This window comes from Littorina saxatilis, linkage group LG1 (assembly GCF_037325665.1).
Source record: "Littorina saxatilis isolate snail1 linkage group LG1, US_GU_Lsax_2.0, whole genome shotgun sequence".
NCBI lineage: Eukaryota > Metazoa > Mollusca > Gastropoda > Littorinimorpha > Littorinidae > Littorina > Littorina saxatilis.
This window is the reverse complement of record NC_090245.1, coordinates 29107492-29126528: the sequence shown is the minus strand read 5'-3', so window position 1 is coordinate 29126528 and position 19037 is coordinate 29107492. Positions and strand designations below refer to the sequence as shown.

Below are 19037 nucleotides of genomic sequence, written 5' to 3'. Positions count from 1 at the left end.
ACAACAGCATATAACTACGTCCGTTTTCTGCTCCTACAGCTGTATGATAAACGATGGTTGATTTGCCACTTGTACACCAAAATAAATCCACAGAAATGCAACAAATACTGAACTTCCGGTTTGAACTTTACGGCGTTCGGTCTTGACATAGTTATTATTTCTTGAATACAAAGTGTAACGCTTTAAAAGAGACTAAATCGAATAAAGAAATATATGGAATGTGTGAGAGTATGTATATATTTCTGTTATAATTTGTTGATGAAATATCTACCTCTCAAAATGAAAGATAAAGCTGCGGTTGTTAAAAAAAAAGAACCGTCAAGACACCTGTTATTTCACTTTCACAAAGAACGTATGGTATATAACTGTAGTGGAAAGGTCAATAAGTGCCCGGATGAACCTCAGTGGTCTGGGGTGCAGGCTTCAAACCTGTAGCCGATTGACGTCGGAGTGGTTCAATTCCACCTTTCGGGCGGCTGATGTACGTGTCCTTGTTATGTTGTTCGTTTGGTTTTTGCTTTAATTGTGTCTTTATTATTGTCTTTAACAGACAAAATTCATTAAACACTTCAAGGCGAAACAATCCTTGACATGTTTCATGTCCTGCAGTCATATCTGCCTGCACCAACTCACCTTTCACTCAATAAGGGAAGTTTAGTGATCTACACTGGTCTTACAATTGGCAAACAGACCATGCCGGCCTGGGTTATAAAAACTGGAGCAAAGATCTCCACCTCCGTATAAGATTCGATGTGTAAAATGTAGCAGCACTGATAAGCACTGGGAAAACAAAATAATCTGTAAAAGTCGTTGGTTATTTAGGTGACTAAATATCAAAACAAATGTCCTTTTCTTTTTTTAAAATTTCTTTTGTGCACCAACAAACACACTACTGCACCAGTAGTATAGAGAGATAGCTAACTGCATTTTTATGATGAACTTCACTTGTAATTGTTATTAACCTGACTGGCTTTGTTTATGTTTGCCAATGTATTGTATTGTACGACTGCTGCCCACTCCAGGACAGTTTCCAGTCTTCGCGAGGAAGAAAATAATTAACCTCTGGTAGTGTTGCTGACCATGGACTGATTGCTGGTGGGGGGGAAATTTGCTCAGCATCGCATTTACATTTTAATTTTTTATCTTTCAACCTCTTTTCTGGTTTCTTATAAGTTCTTTCTTTAATTCCATTCACTTTTTCGTCAGCCCAAAGTGTGAGGGATTGAGTATGAGAAACCTATTTCAGCATGTTAGGTATTGTAAAGACTAATATGACAGGATATCCTTTTTAGGCTTTATAGCTATAATTTTTTTTCTCAGAAACAACCAAAGATATTTCAAGGGACATAATCAGGATTTTGAAAGGATATTTGGCAATGAACTGTTTCAAACAGCATGGGTGTGAAACGAACAGCAACAACAATAAAACAGAGAAAGAAAAGTTTACAGAGAGTTCCTTGTACATGTAAGGTAGATTTCTTTCTGTGGATCTGTTTTTGGAATGTCAGTGTGATTTTCATATTGTGTCTTGAGTATAACGCTTGAAGCCGCACTCCCTTTCTTGACTGGTACAAACAAAGACAAAACAATTCTCATTGTACCCTTTTCAGCATATTTATTCCATTCACAAGCATTCTCACTAAATTAATGATGTTACTGAATGAAATAATGTTGGCCACATGATGTTTTTACACAATGCAAACCGTTTGAAAAATATCTAATATTTTCTCACATACTTTATTCTCTCATATTTTGCTCTCACTTAAACTAAGAAAGATTTACACAAACTACACCCATACTGACACATACAATTTTACACAAAAACACACACACATTTTCCTGTGTGCTCACAAGTACACGTTCAAGCTATTCTTGCAGCCTCACTGTCACTGATGTACACAATCTCTTCCAATGCCCTTATACATATTCTCTCAGATAATCAGTAAAAGCAGAATGTGAGTTTCATTCAATAAGTCAAATCGAATTGACCTCACTCTTTGTACATTAAGAAAACAACAACAAAAACATTCAAATCAGAGAGAGCTAATCGCAGAAGACAATGCGTCAATCCTCTTCCTCTTCTTCATCATCAAATGATAACAAGCTTGACTTTTTCTTTTCTTTGTCTTTTTTCTTTTTGTCTTTATTTTTTCCTTTGTCTTTCACAGGTTTAGTTTGGTCATCTGCTTCAGGTGTGTCTGCTGGAGTTTCTTCCCCTTTCTTCTCTGGTTTCTTGAATGTGATCTTCCCATCACGGATAGCTTCTTCCTCTGCAGAAGAAGGGAATAAAGGAGTTACTGTTATGAACAAATGGGGAAAAACCCAGACTGTATCAATTATGGTCTTAAAATAAATTGCCATAAACAACAGCACTTTTTGTTACTTAGGAAAGCAAATAAATCTTAAAAAATAACCGGAAATGTTCTATAATTTACACCAGAATTTTTGTTTGTATAATTCAACGCTGCTGAATCTGAACCAAAAGAAATCAGAGAGAGCAGGCATAAAAACAGATGAATACCAAAAAAGAGGGAAATGAAGAGGGGGGGGAGGGGGGGGGAGGCGTCAGGCAGCATGCCAAGTAATCCCATGGGCGATCCCCTTATTGGGGCACCACAAAGCTAAGCCCTCCCTCTGTAGCAGACATTTATGTTCTTATATATGTGTTTTCAGATTCAGAAAATGGACACTTAAAACATACTATCGTACATCAAAGCCTGTATGAGGGTTCCTGGCAGGAAAAGAGTTGTAAATATAGCATTCAATATAGCTATTCTGATGGACACGTGGGGGAATTCGGGGGCTGTGATTGGATGGTCTCTTCCGATCATCAAAGCATAATGCTACGGAAGTTGGCCATTTTTGCCAATATCCAAAAGCATATTGTCAATAACAAAGACGCATGGTTCCGGTTTACCCATCTGTACCACACGATGTTTCACTGATCGACAACAGCATACACTGACAACTTGAAATTCTTCTCTGGAATGTTTTTTAGCTTTACAAATGTCGATAGCATACCCTTTTCTGCTAAATTCCCGATGAAACAGGACTAAACCTATTATTTTCTGTCCCTAAACACCACAAAATGCCTAAAGTCGAAAGATGTAGTACAAACAGGGGAGTAAAATGGAACAGCCGTTTTTGTGTGCCTGTGAGCTTAGTTCACAGTTGCCGACTGACACAAACTTTTGCATTTGGCTTTTCTTATCTCGTAACTCCACACTAAATACCCCACTTCCCCTCTGAAGTATTGATGTACAACCCATGGCACTAACATTCATGTAGTCATTTATAACTGAGGTTGAAAAATTCGCTTCATGACGAGACAAGTATAAATGCCATTCACCCAAACTGAAAATGTCGCTGCCGTCTGCTCGCTTTGTACGGATTAGCTGTTCTCTTTTCCTCCCCTTGTTGCATCCTAGTTCTTCAGTTGTTTCTAGTTTTCCGTTGATGTTGTGTTTTGGTCTTCTTCATAAGTAGTCTTGTTCAAAATTAAAAAAACTCAAACTTCTTTTTGTTGTATACGAATGAACTAATAAAAAGCTGTTTAACAGCTGTGTTGTCAAATCGAGTTTTTTTCCAAAGTCAGTGTGGTGCCTGCGCAAAACTAATGCGCATAACAAACGGCGTCTGCTATCAAAACCTGAGATCAACGCATCGGTGCAAAAACTGTCATTGTGTAAGTTTGGAACAACAAATAAAGGTCAGAACAGCTTTATAATCGCTATTGTATTTTCAGCGTAGCAATAGGGTCTTCGACTCGTCGGCATTATACTTGTCTCGTCTAAATATCGGACCCTATTGCTATGCTGAAAACACAATAGCTGTTAATATATAGGTTAATGCAAACAATATGTCTTAAATGTGTATGTCACCTAAAATGTGCAATATTGACGCAAAACTTTGCAATGGGAGCAACCCATGCAGCTACAGTTGAACCCCCCCTTTTAAGACCATCCGACTTAAGAGCTTCCCCTATTTAACCTTCGCCGGCACTCGTGGGTCCGTGCGGACCCAGAAGGGTGTTTGATTGCAAATATCTTTTAAACGAGTTGGAATTTTTTAATGAGCTTTTAGAAATGCCTCAGACACCTAACAAGCTATCATCTCCTAAAAGCTCATTAAATTTCAGTGATAATTAATTAATTAATTAATGGTCAAATTTAGACTACACACGGAAGCATTCGTGGGGACGTGCGGACCCATACTTCTCAAAGAAGGAAAAGCGTGTATACCCTTCCGAGGCACTCGTGGGTCCGTGCGGACCCAGAAGGGTGTTTGATTGCAAATATCTCTTAAACGAGTTGGAATTTTTTAATGAGCTTTTAGAAATGCCTCAGACACCTACAAAGCTTTCATCTCCTAAAAGCTCATTAAATTTCAGTGATAATTAATTAATTAATTAATGGTCAAATTTAGACTACACACGGAAGCATTCGTGGGGACGTGCGGACCCATACTTCTCAAAGAAGGAAAAGCATGTATACCCTTCCGAGGCACTCGTGGGTCCATGCGGACCCATACTTCTCAAAGAAGGACAATTGTGCAAACCCTTCCGTGGCACTCGTGGGGCCATGCAGACCCATAATATTTTACCAAATACCGTGTGTAGTCTAAATTTGACCATTAATTAATTAATTAATTATCACTGAAATTTAATGAGTTTTTAGGAGATGATAGCTTTTTAGGTGTCTGAGGCATTTCTAAAAGCTCATTAAAAAATTCCAACTCGTTTAAGAGATATTTGCATCAAACACCCTTCTGTGTCCGCACGGACCCACGAGTGCCACGGAAGGATATGCATATTTTTCTTTCTTTGAGAAGCATGGGTCTGCACGGCCCCACGAGTGCCACGGAAGGATATGCACATTTTTCCTTCTTTGAGAAGCATGGGTCTGCTTGGCCCCACGAATGCGTCCGTGTGTAGTCGATAACGAGTGCCGGCGAAGGTTAACACCTTGCTTTTTCAGATTTTCTGTTTATCATCTCTGTAAATTTACCCTTTGCAGACTTGATTTTTTAAGGTCTTGAAAGGGGGGGGGGGGACAGGCGGTCCAATGCAGGTAACACCTAACTCAAATTGTTTTGAAAATAAAATAATACAAACCTTCTATCAATTTTTTAAATTGATCCTCTTCGCTAACCTCCTCAGCAGTGAGATCTCCAGCTTTCAGCACCACCACTACTGGCTTTTCCTCCTCTGTGTCTGATCGGTCATCTTCCTCATAGTCAAGTTTCTGTCGCTGCAAAAATACAAGTTGCAAACACACCCTTTACCATAGAAAAAGAACATTTCATGTTGCCGATAATGCACTGTATGTTACATTCCAACTGCTTTCCTAAACTTGTTTACCTACTGTAATAATTGTATACCTCTTTTCACATCTTGTCAAATTTGAGAAAATGTATTCGGATACACTGGAAATCCAGACGATATGATGGTGAATGTAAGTGTGTGTGTTTGTGTGTGTTGAGCAATTTCAGGAAAACTACTGGACAGAATGATCCACGACAATAAAGATGAAACAAAAAACAACATGTTTTTTAAACCTTGGTGTCTACGCCTGGGCCTTCCTTGTAGCCGACCCTCTCTTTGAACTGACGAATAAATGATGGTTCTTCGCCTACGTATTTTACTTTGTTTCGCTTGGACATCTTTGTTTGGTTAGTTTCAGTGATGTCCCCTGCTTTGTTGCTGACTAAACATTGTTTTCTGAACAAGAAGAGCTTTGCAGGGAAGTAATAAAACGAATTGGTGCACAATTCGGGATGCTTGAAATATTCAGTTCGACACAGAATAAAACCAAATGGAATAAAAGGAGTGAAACCACGCATACCCATAAGCTCTGTTTAACATGACTTTTTTTTTAGTTAATTACATTGAAATGTGAATAGTTAATTAGTGTTTTAATACAGTATTGTGTTTTCAAAGGTGTGCGTTTGTTCCAAACTGAAAGTGAAATAGCTAAAAATTTGACAGAATTTGGGAAAACTGATTAGTAGCGACGTTGCACACTTTCTAGTTAAAAGCTCAAAACTAGGCAGAAGAATTAACTCAATTTTGTATTTTTATTATCTTTTTGGCCTGAACAATATGATCCTATCTGTGTAAATTTATCCCAAATGTTTGTAAAATTAATTGGTAACAAGAGGCGAAGCCTTCGAGGCTCACGTAAGAAATCGACAAACAGTAACACAAACTCAATCACTCCGTCACACATACACACACACAGTAAGCATAGGTGAAACTGTGCAAGAAAGCGAGACACTAGATCTAGATCTGTCTGTCTGCATGTAGCCTACTTACAGGGACACGACTGCCAACTAGTCTCGGCCCGCTCAAAATAAAAATTAACAATGACCGAGACTTTCAGTAATTCCTTCGCGTGACGTCTAACCCTCTTACGCCATAATGTGACGTCTTCAAATGACGAAATGTTAAAGTTTCTACCACAGACATACACACGCACAAACAAACACACACACACACGCACAAACGCACAGACAGACAAAGTTACGATCGCATAGGCTACACTTACGTGAGCCAAAAAGGAACAGGTTATTTTGTTTGTAACCTTGTGTACCTGTGCAAAATTTGTGTACCATAATTTAAGTAATTTTTTACTGCGATTTCCTCAAGCCTGGGTGCTTGATCCCTTTCCATTTAGAATAAGCTCATGATTTCCAAGCCAGCCATGAAATAAAAAATGCATCTGTTTGTATGACATGTTGTTCTACATCCTTTACTCTTGTAGATCACATTAAAAACTCACTTTGTACATAATTTCTAATACACCTGGTTTTTATTGTGTTCTTGTTTTTTAATGCTTGCTGAAACAGTACACATGCATGCACAGACTTTTTTTTCTCCCAAAAGGACATCAAACTCATTCTTCACACACACTCAAAAACAAAAAGAATTGAAATACAGATACAGACAAGGTTTTATTCAAATGTGACAGTATCAGTTACTTGCATGATAAACTATTGTCAAAACAACAACAATAGAACCATGGATGGATGGACACAGTTAAACTCCTTTGGATGGAATGTTGAAAAACTATAATACCTTCATGGTTCATATAAATTTACATTTAAAAATAATCTTTAAACATCTGTACACATGGACGGAATTGTCAAGTTTTTGTAAATCATGAAATACTAAAGTTGTGAAATGAGGAAAATGCAACTTCCATCAAAACAAAACAGAGAACATCATTTTAGACAATCTAGGCTCCACCCATCACATTAAAATCAAAAACACACTGATACATGTATCACAACACAGGAAAAAGTGTTAAGTATCACACTCACATCAAAATCACAAAGTACATGTAGTGTAACATTTGTAGCATTGTTTCTGTCCTTTGTAGCATTTGGATGGGTTGGTGTAACTATGCATGGACAAAAGTACCATGAAATAAAAAAGACACCAAATGATTCAATTTACATGTCTTGATATTCTTATACAAAGGACGCCATCAATATTATTTTAATTACAAAACAAAATAAAAATAGAAAACACGAGACGAAGCCTTCAAGGCTCACGTAAGAAATCGACAAACAGTAACACAAACTCAATCACTCCGTCACCTATTCACACACACTGTGAGGATAGGTGACACGGTGCAAGAGTGCGAGACACTAGATCTAGATCTGTCTGTCTGTAGCCTACTTACGGGGACACGACTGCCAGATCAACACTGCGCAGACACTGGAAACACGCTGTGCAGATTAACCTGTAGGAAATATCCTTTGGTATCTTCTGTATCTATTTTTCTGGAGCTACGAAACCGAACAATGTGAAATCGTCTTCTCCAAATCGGCGAACTGCAGCTCGGTGATGACTGTATCTATACCACAATCCTTCACGCGATCTGACCTAACCTTGACCTCTGACCTGGTCTACATACCGCACACGACACAAACCAGTCTCCTGTGTTTACCCCCCCAAAACCCCCCACCACCAGTTTTCTTTGGATACACACTTTAACTTTAACAAAGAAATGTTGATCATTGCTTCAATACTTTGAAGCTGTTGCTTGGATAATAACCAGGTAAAATTAGTATTTCGGTGTTCAGTCAAATGTTAAAGTTTCTACCACAGACATACATACATACATACATACGCACAGACAGACAAAAGTTAGCATCGCATAGGCTACACTTACGTGAGCCAACAAGAAAAAAATACATGACAGTAGTCGAACAGTAAAAAGCAGCTAATACATCACTTGATCTTTGATTCTTAACTATTTGCAATTTGATGTCCATGCACCTCTTATCATTTCACTTCATGTATCAGTAAATATCACGTTTTTTAAAATTTTTGTACATTATACGTCAATGGAGGTTTTTTTTTCACAGCTGGGCATAATCACAGTAAATGTCTCATGGTTTTTAAATTAAAAGTCTGGAGGTGTTTGTTTTTTAACACAGCTGGGTAGAATCACAGTAAATGTTATTTATTCAAAAAGTCTTCAGAATCTTCTTTTTTTCACATATCTGGATTTGAATCCATTCCCAGATAAAATTCTGTTCTTTCTACTCAGAGTGTGACCCCCTTGAGGTAGTAGACCCACTGTACGCTAGCACTGCCGCCTGCTGAGCGTGCACATGACACGACCAGTCGACCCATCACTGCTGCTTTAGAGCCAGAGTCATTGCCGTCAAAGCCAACTACAATGCGGTGATCTTTCTTGGTGCGGATCGTCTCGACTTGCTTGGGTAGGTTGAAGAGTGGGTTGTCAACCTGCGAATGAAGCAAACGGTGTCAGTATCAGAGTAAACCCATGGTTACATGGTGATGTTGAGTACATTTTCTCACTTGTCATCAACAAACACAAGTAGCTAAAATGATTTACAAATGTGTGTGTTATACACACACACAAACACACACTTTTTCTCTCTCTCCCAGAGCACCATTCATACATAACTGTACATTATACACACTATGCAGCCGTCACTACATTGGGGTGTGCACGTTAAAGATCCCACGATTGACAAAAGGGTCTTTCCTGGCAAAATTGTATAGGCATAGATAAAAATGTCCACCAAATACCCGTTTGACTTGGAATAAAGGCCGTGAAAGGTGAATGCTCGCCAAATAGGCTACTGAGCTTTACTGGCCGATGTGAATGCGTTATATATTGTGTGTAAAAAATGTCTGTTTGTCTGTCTGTCTGTAAAAAATTCCATTTCAAACAGCAGAAATTAATATGTAAGCGCCTAGGGCTATATTTAGATTAGGCGCATAAAAATGATCACAATAATAATAATAATAATAATAATGCAGCCTCTCTACTGCATCCCCTCTAGGTGACACTGTGGGCTGGTAAGAAATAACCACAAAACAAGAGGCGAAGCCATCAAGGCTCACGTAAGAAATCGACAAACAGTAACACAAACTCAATCACTCCGTCACACATACACACACACACACACACACACACACAGAAAGAGCATAGATGAAACTGTGCAAGAAAGCGAGACACTAGATCTAGATCTGTCTGTCTGCATGTAGCCTACTTACTGGGACACGACTGCCAACTAGTCTCGGCCCGCTCAAAATAATAATGACCGACACTTTCAGTACTTCCTTCGCGTGACGTCTAACCCTCTTACGTCATAATGTGACGTCAATGTAATGTGACGTCTTCAAATGTTAGAGTTTCTACCACAGACATACACACGCACGCACGCATGCACGCACGCACGCACATACGCACGCACGCACAGACAGACAAAGTTACGATCACATAGGCTACACTTACGTGAGCCAAAAAGATTGTGTCATATAATCACAAAGTAGATTGCTACAAGGTTTGACTCACCTGGAAGGTAAAGGTGGTGGTAGAAGAGAAGACGTTGCGGAAGACAATGGAAGTGGTGCCTCCCGCCTTGACGATGAAGGGACCCTGGGGTTTGGGCGGCAGGCAGGTGCCGAACAGCGGGAAGACATACTCCCCTCCCACTGGTGAAATCACCGTCAGCATGCCGCGCTGCTCTCCTAACTTGGATGGCTCAAAGGTCACTTCAAGGGCGACTTCTGTGCCCCCGGTGGAGCCTGGAGCGGCAGCCACTGTCTTGTCCACGTGGAAGTCGGCCGAGTCCACCTGGTGAAAACAAAGATTTGTTGTCAGTCAAATGTTTCTCTCGAGTTCTACCAATATCTATCTTACATGCAATAACGCATGGGTGAAGTTTACACTTAATCTTTTGTCTTGTGCATACTACCTGGTTCTGAAGGAGCTAGGGCCACACAGTTACAGTGGAATCCCTTTTATAAGACTGCCCAATTTAAGACTTTCCCTTCTTAAGACCCTGCTGTCTTAGACTTTCTCTTCATAATCTCTGTAAATTTACATCCATTTTAAGACTACCTCCTTTTAAAGACCTGGTTTTCTCAGATTGTTAGAGGTTTGTACGTACTGTTATTATCGGCATTTAATTGATATTTCAGTTACAGTGAAAAGATCTGTACACTGTCATTCTTTGATATTCATGAATTTGGAAGTCCTCATTCGTTGACATGGACAGGCTGCCAACAAAACTTATTCACAAATAAGAGATTCCACCACAGTTTACAAAGCTCATTCATAGATTTCTTAGAGACAGCGGTCACTTTAAGAAAAGCAAGCCAAATCACACAGCTAATACAACCCACCTTGCAAGCATAGTCGGTCTTCTGCTTTGCATAGTTCAGGAAGCGTGCTGTCTGCACCTGGGTCTGACCAAGACTTGTTCGCAGGTAGATGGCTTTCTCAGGACTGGCGGCAGTGGCTCGCAGGATGAGGTCAAAGGTGAACAGACCAAGGTCCTGGCTGCCGAACTCTAGCTTGCCTTGAACCTCGCCGACCTTCAGCGGCTGGTACTCAAAGTTGAAGCGACCCTGTAATCAATGTGACATTTTACATTACAGAATGGAAAAAAACATTTGCAGCATTGAAGAGATTGAATGGTAGGAAAAATAAGATGCACAAGATGCCGTAAAAAAAGTTACAATGAGGAAGGACAGAAAGGAGAAAACGAAAACACGGAGGGAACAAATTACACACACAAAATACCAAAGGGAGGTTAGCAATACTGCTTCTTATTACATTGATTGATTTAGGAAAGGAAATGTCACAACAGGTGAACTAGCAGAAATGCTGGGAGGCCACCTATAAAACAAACAAACAAGAAACACAAAGATCCCAAAAGAGCTTGGAGTGGTGAGCAGGACAAGAAGGTTTTTACACACAAAGTGCAAAAAACAAAACTTCTCACAAGTTCCCCACAGCTTCACCACTAAGCATTTGAATCACCTGACAGAGATGGTTGGTTATTATTGTGTATCGTCTCTTCACCACTAAGCATTTGAATCACCTGACAGAGATGGTTGGTTATTATTGTGTATCGTCTCTTCACCACTAAGCATTTGAATCAGCTGACGGAGATGGTTGGTTATTATTGTGTATCGTCTCTTCACCACTAAGCATTTGAATCACCTGACAGAGATGGTTGGTTATTATTGTGTATCGTCTCTTCACCACTAAGCATTTGAATCACCTGACGGAGATGGTTGGTTATCATTGTTTATCGTCTCTTCACCACTAAGCATTTGAATCAGCTGACGGAGATGGTTGGTTATCATTGTTTATCGTCTCTTCACCAGTTAATGCTATTCGAGACCGATGCTCCCTAACACAAAAAGTTGAGTTTCAGTTGACATGTCACCACTGCACACCTGAATCACCTGACAAATACTACATGAAAGGCGCCTCACCTGGGACTGAGCAGGAACCTGCAGACCGGTGGGCATGAGGACCTCAGGGATGTTACACGAGGCGTTGAAGCTGACGGGGTAGTGCAGCGGGTTCTCCAAGCGAACCGTGTGAGGCACGCTCTGTCGCACTGGCGTGGAAAGGTCAACAGTGGCAATGACCCCGGGCTTGGTGGAACGCAGCTGGATTTCATAGTACTGGTATTCCCCAGTCTGTTCATTGGCAAATGTGACCTGAAATAGGACAGACCAGTGGTTGCAGTTGCTGTATGGGCAAAAGGATGAATAATACAAAGAAGGAACCAGTTTTATCTTGGTACGGCACTCTGTACCTTACGGTAATTGTAAATAACACCATCACAAGACAACTCTCCACAGCAATGAAGACAGTTGTCTTGTTTGTATCACTTTGACGCCTCATCACAAACATTAATAGAAGCACACACACACGCGCACAGGCAAACACACACACACACACACACATGCGCACAGGCAAACACACCCACACATGCACATACACACACACACACACCTCTCCCCATACCTTGAGTAAGAAGGCCCCTTGATGGTAGGCATATAAGTTGAGCATGTAGTTCTTCTTACACACATAAGCAAGCCCACTTCCACCCCACCCTACTCTCAATTTAACCCCAACCCGGCCACTGCTACCCCCCCCCCCCCTCCACCCCACTCTACTCTCAATTTAAACCCAACCCAGCCAATGCTACCCACCCTACTCTCAATTTAAGCCCTACCCGGCCACTGCTACCCCTCCCCCCCCCCCTACCCCACCCTACTCTCAATTTAACCCCTACCCAGCCACTGCTACCCCTCCACCCCCTACTCTCATATTAACCCCTACCCAGCCACTGCTACCCCCCCCCCCCCCACCCCCACCCCTCCTGCTATCCTCATACCTTGAGGAAGAATGTTCCTTCGCGGTAGGCATAGAAGTTGAGCTTGTAGTCCTTCTTGCTGTTGGCTGGGATGTCAATGAACTCCATGCCCTTCACTGTGGTGCCTGGATCCAGCCTGTCTGGCTTGATGGGCTCAATCCTCACACGGAACCTGAGACAATATAACAGTAAGGTCAAGGTATTCCCATTACCATTTTGATCACAGGGGAGCGTGATGTTAAAGATCTCAACTTTTTTGGGCCAGCTTCATGAGGGCGGTGTCCATCTCCTCTCCTTCGCCTTCCCTGGCCCTATAAATAGGGTGAGGTACCCATTTCCAGCTGGTAGACTGCAGATTGCTGAGAAAAATCAGGTATTTTTATTCGCGCCAGTGTGAGAGGCAAGCACTCTAATCACTGTGCCATTCCCACGGTGTGTCAACTGATTCCGTTCATCCACCGGATGTTTCCGTTCATACAGCCCCATTTTCGTCATTTGCTTCGGGAAAAACGTTGTGGTAAGTCGTGTGGGCAGCGCGCTTGTGTGATATTGAAAGAATAAGGTAGCGAAATGGTTGGGCTATGTGTACGATAAGTACCAAGGTGCTAGTTAATCCTAATAATAACACATGCGGGCCGAACGTGGCAAAATTGCCTGATTTTTTAACATTTTCTTGTTTTTCTCGCTCTGTTATGGAATCTGACCCCTGATTTGCACATGATCACCAAAACCATTGCCTGTTACGACATTTCGCTTGAACAAAAGTTTATAGAAACCCATGGCTTTTGTACAATCACTTGTCTTTTGAAAACATACAGATTCCGTTCATACCCCATGTTTCCGTTCGTACAAAAGTGCATGTTTCCCTTCGTACGAAAAACGTTTCCGTTCATACACATTCGTTAGATCAGAGTGAAACAGGCCCCCACTACAAGTTCTGTGTATTCCAATCGTTTTCAAATAGCACAAAGTACAAATGCGTGTGATATTGGACCTATGTAAACCATAAGACGAATTGAATTTGTAAAAAGCAGTTTTGTGTCCGTTCGTACTGATTTTGACGGGAAAATGTGTCCGTTCATACCACTTTCATCAAATTGTTTCCCTTCGTACCCTTTTCAGTAATGTGTTCAGTGACGGAGCTTTCTGTGTGTTTTGATAAGAACGAAGATTGATTTGTGCAGTTGTGCTTGCTTTGCAGCACTGCAACTAAGACTGAACTAAGTAACATGTACATTTGTATGTTACTCCTATCATGCCATTTGCTTCACCTGTGATAATCATGAGCAGAATTTAGACAAATCAAGAAAAAACATTATCCAGGCTCTATGAGTCCTTTTTACATTTATTCAAGTTTTGACTTAATGTTTGAACATAAATGGGGAATCGAAACGAGGATCGTGGGGTGTGTGTGTGTGTGTGTGTGTGTGTGTGTGTGTGTGTGTGTGTGTGTTTGTGTGTGTGGGTGCGTGCGTGCGTGCGTGTGTGCGTGCGTGCGTGTGTGCGTGCGTGCGTGTAGAGCGAAACTACTGGACCGATCTTTATGAAATTTTACAACGAGAGTTCCTGGGATTGATATCCCCGGACGTGTTTTTCTTTTTTTCTATAAATATTTTTGATGACGTCATATCCGGCTTTTTGTAAAAGTTGAGGCGGCACTGTCACACCCTCATTTTTCAATCAAATTGGTTGAAATTTTGGTCAAATAATCTCCGACGAAGGCCGGACTTCGGTATTGCATTTCAGATTGGTGGCTTAAAAATTAATTAATGACTTTGGTCATTAAAAATCTGATAATTGTAAAAAAAAAAAATTTTTTTATAAAACGATCTAAATTTACGTTCATCTTATTCCTCATCATTTTCTCATTCTAAAAACATATAAATATGTTATATTTGGATTAAAAACAAGCTCTGAAAATTAAAAATATACAAATTATTATCAAAATTAAATTGTCAAAATCAAATTAAAAACACTTTCATCTTATTCCTTGTCGATTCCTGATTCCAAAAACATATAGATATGATACGTTTGGATTAAAAACACGCTCAGAAAGTTCAAACAAAGATGGTACAGAAAAGCGTGCTATCCTTCTCAGCGCTACTACTACCCCGCTCTTCTTGTCAATTTCACTGCCTTTGTCATGAGCGGTGGACTGACGATGCTACGAGTATACGGTCTTGCTGAAAAATTGCATTGCCTTCAGTTTCATTCTGACAGCTTGACTAAATGTTGTATTTTCGCCTTACGCGACTTGTTTTATAAATGCCTTTGATGACGTCATATCTGACTTTTTGTAAAAGTTGAGGCCGCACTGTCACACCCTCATTTTTTTATCAAATTGATTTTAAAACTTTAGCCAGGCAACCCCCGTACTATGGGATTGCATTTCAGCTTCAATAAAATGATAAAAAAAAAGTTTGGTCATTAAAAATCTGAAAATGCTAAAAGACTGAATGTCTAGGTTTAGCTTGCAGAAAGCATATTTTGAACAGGTTTCACATAAGTTTAGATCTTTGAAATGACATTGTGTAAGGAAACTGGAATAAGACACACTTATCAAAATGTTTGCTCTTCAGTAAGATTTTAAACAGGGATGGTATTGCACCAGAAAAGCCACAGTTGCGTGTTGTTGCACTCATGAACAACATGCATTATGGGTTATACATAAGTCGAATTAGGGGTATTAAAATGCTAATTGCACAAGCTTTCTACCAAAAATCACAAACGTCATGAAAAGCGTACGAAGGGAAACAATTTGATGAAAGTGGTACGAACAGACACATTCTCCCGTCAAAATCAGTACGAACGGACACAAAACTGTTTTTTGCAAATTCAATTCATCTTATGGTTCACATAGGTCTAATATCACACGCATTCGTACTTTGTGCTATTTGAAGACGATTGGAATACACAGAACAAGCGAAATGTCGTAACAGGCAATGGTTTTGGTGATCATGTGCAAATCAGGGGTCAGAGCGAGAAAAACAAGAAAATGTTAAAAAATCAGGCAATTTTGCCACGTTTGTAGTATTCTCGGATACAGGCAAATATAGACACAAGGCGTGTGTAGTTACAACGTGCTTTATTGAAGACCAGAACGAGGCTAACCTGCCAGAGTGATGTCCCTTGGACTGTACATGTATAAGGTCATGGACACGTCGTCTGCTAAGACTGACGGTACGATATTACCACACCTCCCTTCCAAGTTATTGTTCCAGTAATAATAACTTTAAAACAATCTTAATTATAATAATCTGAATACTGTTTAAATGACAGATGATTGTCCATTTCTGTATCAGTCCAAGTGTTAGCAATACTGTGCTTGCCCTTGAGTAGCTGTAAGATTCTGTGATGGCTTATATAAATTCTGGAGGATGTAATTTTGGTGCTATAAAGAACCGACGCGCTCACAAAACAAAACGAACACTAGAATTGGAAAATTAATTAAAGTTTATTGAATACTTGTCGATGTCATGGTAATTCGGAATCAGCTCATAATATCAATATATAAAAAGGCTAAAACATAAATCTATGGAGAGGCTAAGTAACCTATATCGGAGCGTGGCGGAAAAACTAATCTAAGTTTAGAAAGTGAATTAAAGCTAAAATGTGAAGTAGAAAGGACTAGTTTGAGTGAGAGTGCAGAACAGTAGAGTGTGAAGCGTGGAGCATGGAGCGAGAAGCGCGGAGCGGTGAGCGAGAAGCGCGGAGCGAGAAGCGCGGAGCGGTGGAAACTGATAGAAAGAAAAAACTAAACTTAGAATTCGAAACATCAAACTGAACATCAAAGGTGTCCTAAAAACATAAACATCAAAGATGGACGACAAAATGGCGGCCGAAACCAGATGGCGGCAAATCAATAAAAAATCACCAAGACAAAAATATGTTAGAAAAACCCTACATAGAATAAACGTAGGACACAGAAACGGAAAGAAGACAAAGAAACGGACAGAAGACACAGAAACGGACAGAAGACACAGAGACGGAAAGAAGACACAGAAACGGACAGAAGACAAAGAAATAAACAGAAGACACAGAAACGGACAGAAGACACAGAAACGGACAGAAGACAAAGAAACGGACAGAAGACACAGAAACGGACAGAAGACACAGAAACGGACAGAAGACACAGAAACGGACAGAAAGTCATAACAAACAAAGATTCAAAACGAAAATTACACGAATTCGGTAAATAAAAGAAACATAGTCAGAAATGGATACTCGCCTTTGACAGCATCAATAATCTAAAACAGACTCAAGGCGAGCAACTGAACCTGAACTACAAAATAACTTAAAACAAAACTGGAGGCTGGCAGAAAACACTGGGCCCCGGAACAGAGCAAAAAAATCTATCTATCCTAAAACATCTTGTTCCGTGAACGGCTTCCCAGTAAGTGACGACGAATACAGGCTATCCACCACAGAGGTGAACTAAAAATACTGCGCGTTACTACAATATTACTGTTGCAAAACATGCGTCCCGTGCTCTCCGAGGAAAATCTCCAGAGGCTAGCATGGTCCATCGTGAGCCATACAGGCACATGAAATTAAAATCAGAAAAACGCCGGCCACACTACCTTGTTTATAAATTAGTTCGTTACAATATTTAACGTCATTATAACAAAACAAAGTTCGTACCAGGACGCTCATACTTAATAAAGAAAAATAAAAGATAAAGAGCGAGCTAGACCCGCACGCGAACCTACAGAGGTGGTTGCAAAATGGGAACAATTAGGGACAAAAGTGAGAAAAGTGAAAGAAAAGAGGTGAGAAGGAGATCAGAAAAAGGGGAAACCACCACCACGGAAAGTCGCATGCGAGTCAAGCTAGAAGCATGACTAAAAAACACAAGCAAAACAAAAAGAATCTAAATACACAGAAGGCTCCTTAGCAGGGGCATTCACATTCCCCCCTCGAAGACATCTTAGTCTTTACAAAAGTCGACATAAAAAATCAACAAAAATCATCGAATACATGCGTGGTTCAAAAAACAAAATCCGAAACATTACAGAATCCTTTTGGCATTATCCAAAACGTAGCTGTTCGAAACGCACTCTCATACGTGGTTCAAAATACAAAAAAATCCGAAACGTTACAGAATCCTTTCGGCATTATCCAAAACGTAGCTTGTTCGAAACGCACTCTCAATGAGTCTCAATCTAAAAAATCACACGTGTTCTTTCAACAAATGTAACATCATATTTCGTCGGTCCGTCACTGTCAACATATCGTGTCAACATTATTCTTACACCTTTACATAACCCGCAACTCAGTATGAAAGACTGTAGTCGCAACCTACAAAATACAAAAGAAAAACATCTTCAGTCGTCTTAATCATAAGCACAGGCATCCGCACGCGGGAAGGACTAAACAAACCGATTCATTAAGCGCTTGCCTCTGTCAAGAGCTTTCGTTCCAAAATGCGGAACCAAAAACATATATACAAATGGAGAGAAACCACAAAGTCACAAAAAATATTTGCATTAAGACGAAACTTTCTCCCCAAATCAAAACAGCGCCACCTGTCAAAAAGGCGAACGGATTACGTCAGACCAAAACATGCACAAACGGTCTGTCGAAAACAGTAAAGTTCACTGGGAAAGTCATTGAGTGTCCGGGTCTGCCTTCACCAGCACGGTCAGCTTAGAGATGGGGCGCCAGTAGTAGAAAGTGGAATGGCTCGTCTTCGAGGTGACCTTGACAGTCTTCAGCTTGCAGGTTCGCACGAGTCCATCGTCGCTGGGGCGAACCTCCGTCACGAGTCCAAGAGGCCAATCTGCTCTGCATACGGCTTCGTCACGTAGCACGACGACATCTCCGACAGCAACGTTACGTTGGGGAAGAAGCCACTTTCTTCTTCGTTGTGGTCTTCTTCGTTGTGGTCTTCTTCGTTGTGGTCTTCTTCGTACTGGTCTTCTTCGTACTGGTCTTCTTCGTACTGGTCTTCTTCGTCGTGATCTTCTTCGTTGTGGCCTGGTCAAAATCCTTTCCATGACATGGAGAGGGTCGGAGATTCTGGGTTCGGCGAGTGTCGTGCGATATACGAAAGTGACTGATTCACCTTCGTACTCGCTGGGACAATACTGTTCTGTTAGAGACACGTGCATCACGTCATGGACAGACTGTTTAGGCGACACTTGTCCCAGTATCGTCCAACCCAACGGTGTGAGAACGGCGTATGGGTCTCCCTTGATGACTCTCTCTGGCATGAATAGCTCTGCATGATCGTAGCCAATCAACAACCCGGGAGTGCAGCCTTCGAGCAACGGGGGAATCTCGCTGGCAATATGACTCAAATGCTTGATGTTACGAGCGGTCTCTGATGTTGGTATGTTCTCAGTGTCATTGGTGAGATGGTCCGTCGTGTA

The 19037-nt window shown here is 40.7% G+C and overlaps 2 protein-coding genes and 1 non-coding gene across 11 annotated transcripts in view; 1 reads left to right on the top strand and 2 right to left on the bottom strand.

The window, feature by feature from the left end:
• The first annotated feature begins 388 nt into the window (after nt 1-388).
• Trnastop-uca (transfer RNA opal suppressor (anticodon UCA)) lies at nt 389-475 on the top strand. The gene has a single exon. It is a non-coding gene; the product is annotated as a tRNA-Sec (tRNA).
• Nucleotides 476-1587: 1112 nt separating this feature from the next.
• Nucleotides 1588-5715, bottom strand: LOC138966481 (uncharacterized protein KIAA1143 homolog). The gene is made up of 3 exons (XM_070338752.1): nt 5557-5715; nt 5114-5249; nt 1588-2270 (listed from the first exon to the last, which is right to left on the bottom strand). Exons 1-3 carry the CDS (start codon nt 5659-5661, stop codon nt 2065-2067), a joined length of 447 nt encoding a protein of 148 aa, XP_070194853.1. The 5' UTR covers nt 5662-5715; the 3' UTR covers nt 1588-2064.
• A 1217-nt stretch (nt 5716-6932) lies between these two features.
• The window catches only part of LOC138966370 (hydrocephalus-inducing protein homolog), a 244873-nt gene continuing 232768 nt past the window's right edge, over nt 6933-19037 (bottom strand). For all 9 annotated transcript variants that reach the window (XM_070338587.1, XM_070338596.1, XM_070338602.1 and 6 more), the window contains 5 exons: nt 12688-12838; nt 11774-12004; nt 10673-10897; nt 9840-10121; nt 6933-8758 (listed from right to left, as the gene is read on the bottom strand). In XM_070338587.1, the coding sequence (XP_070194688.1) occupies nt 8555-8758; nt 9840-10121; nt 10673-10897; nt 11774-12004; nt 12688-12838 (1093 nt within the window). In that variant the 3' untranslated portion in view covers nt 6933-8554. The remainder of the gene's footprint in view (nt 8759-9839; nt 10122-10672; nt 10898-11773; nt 12005-12687; nt 12839-19037) is intronic.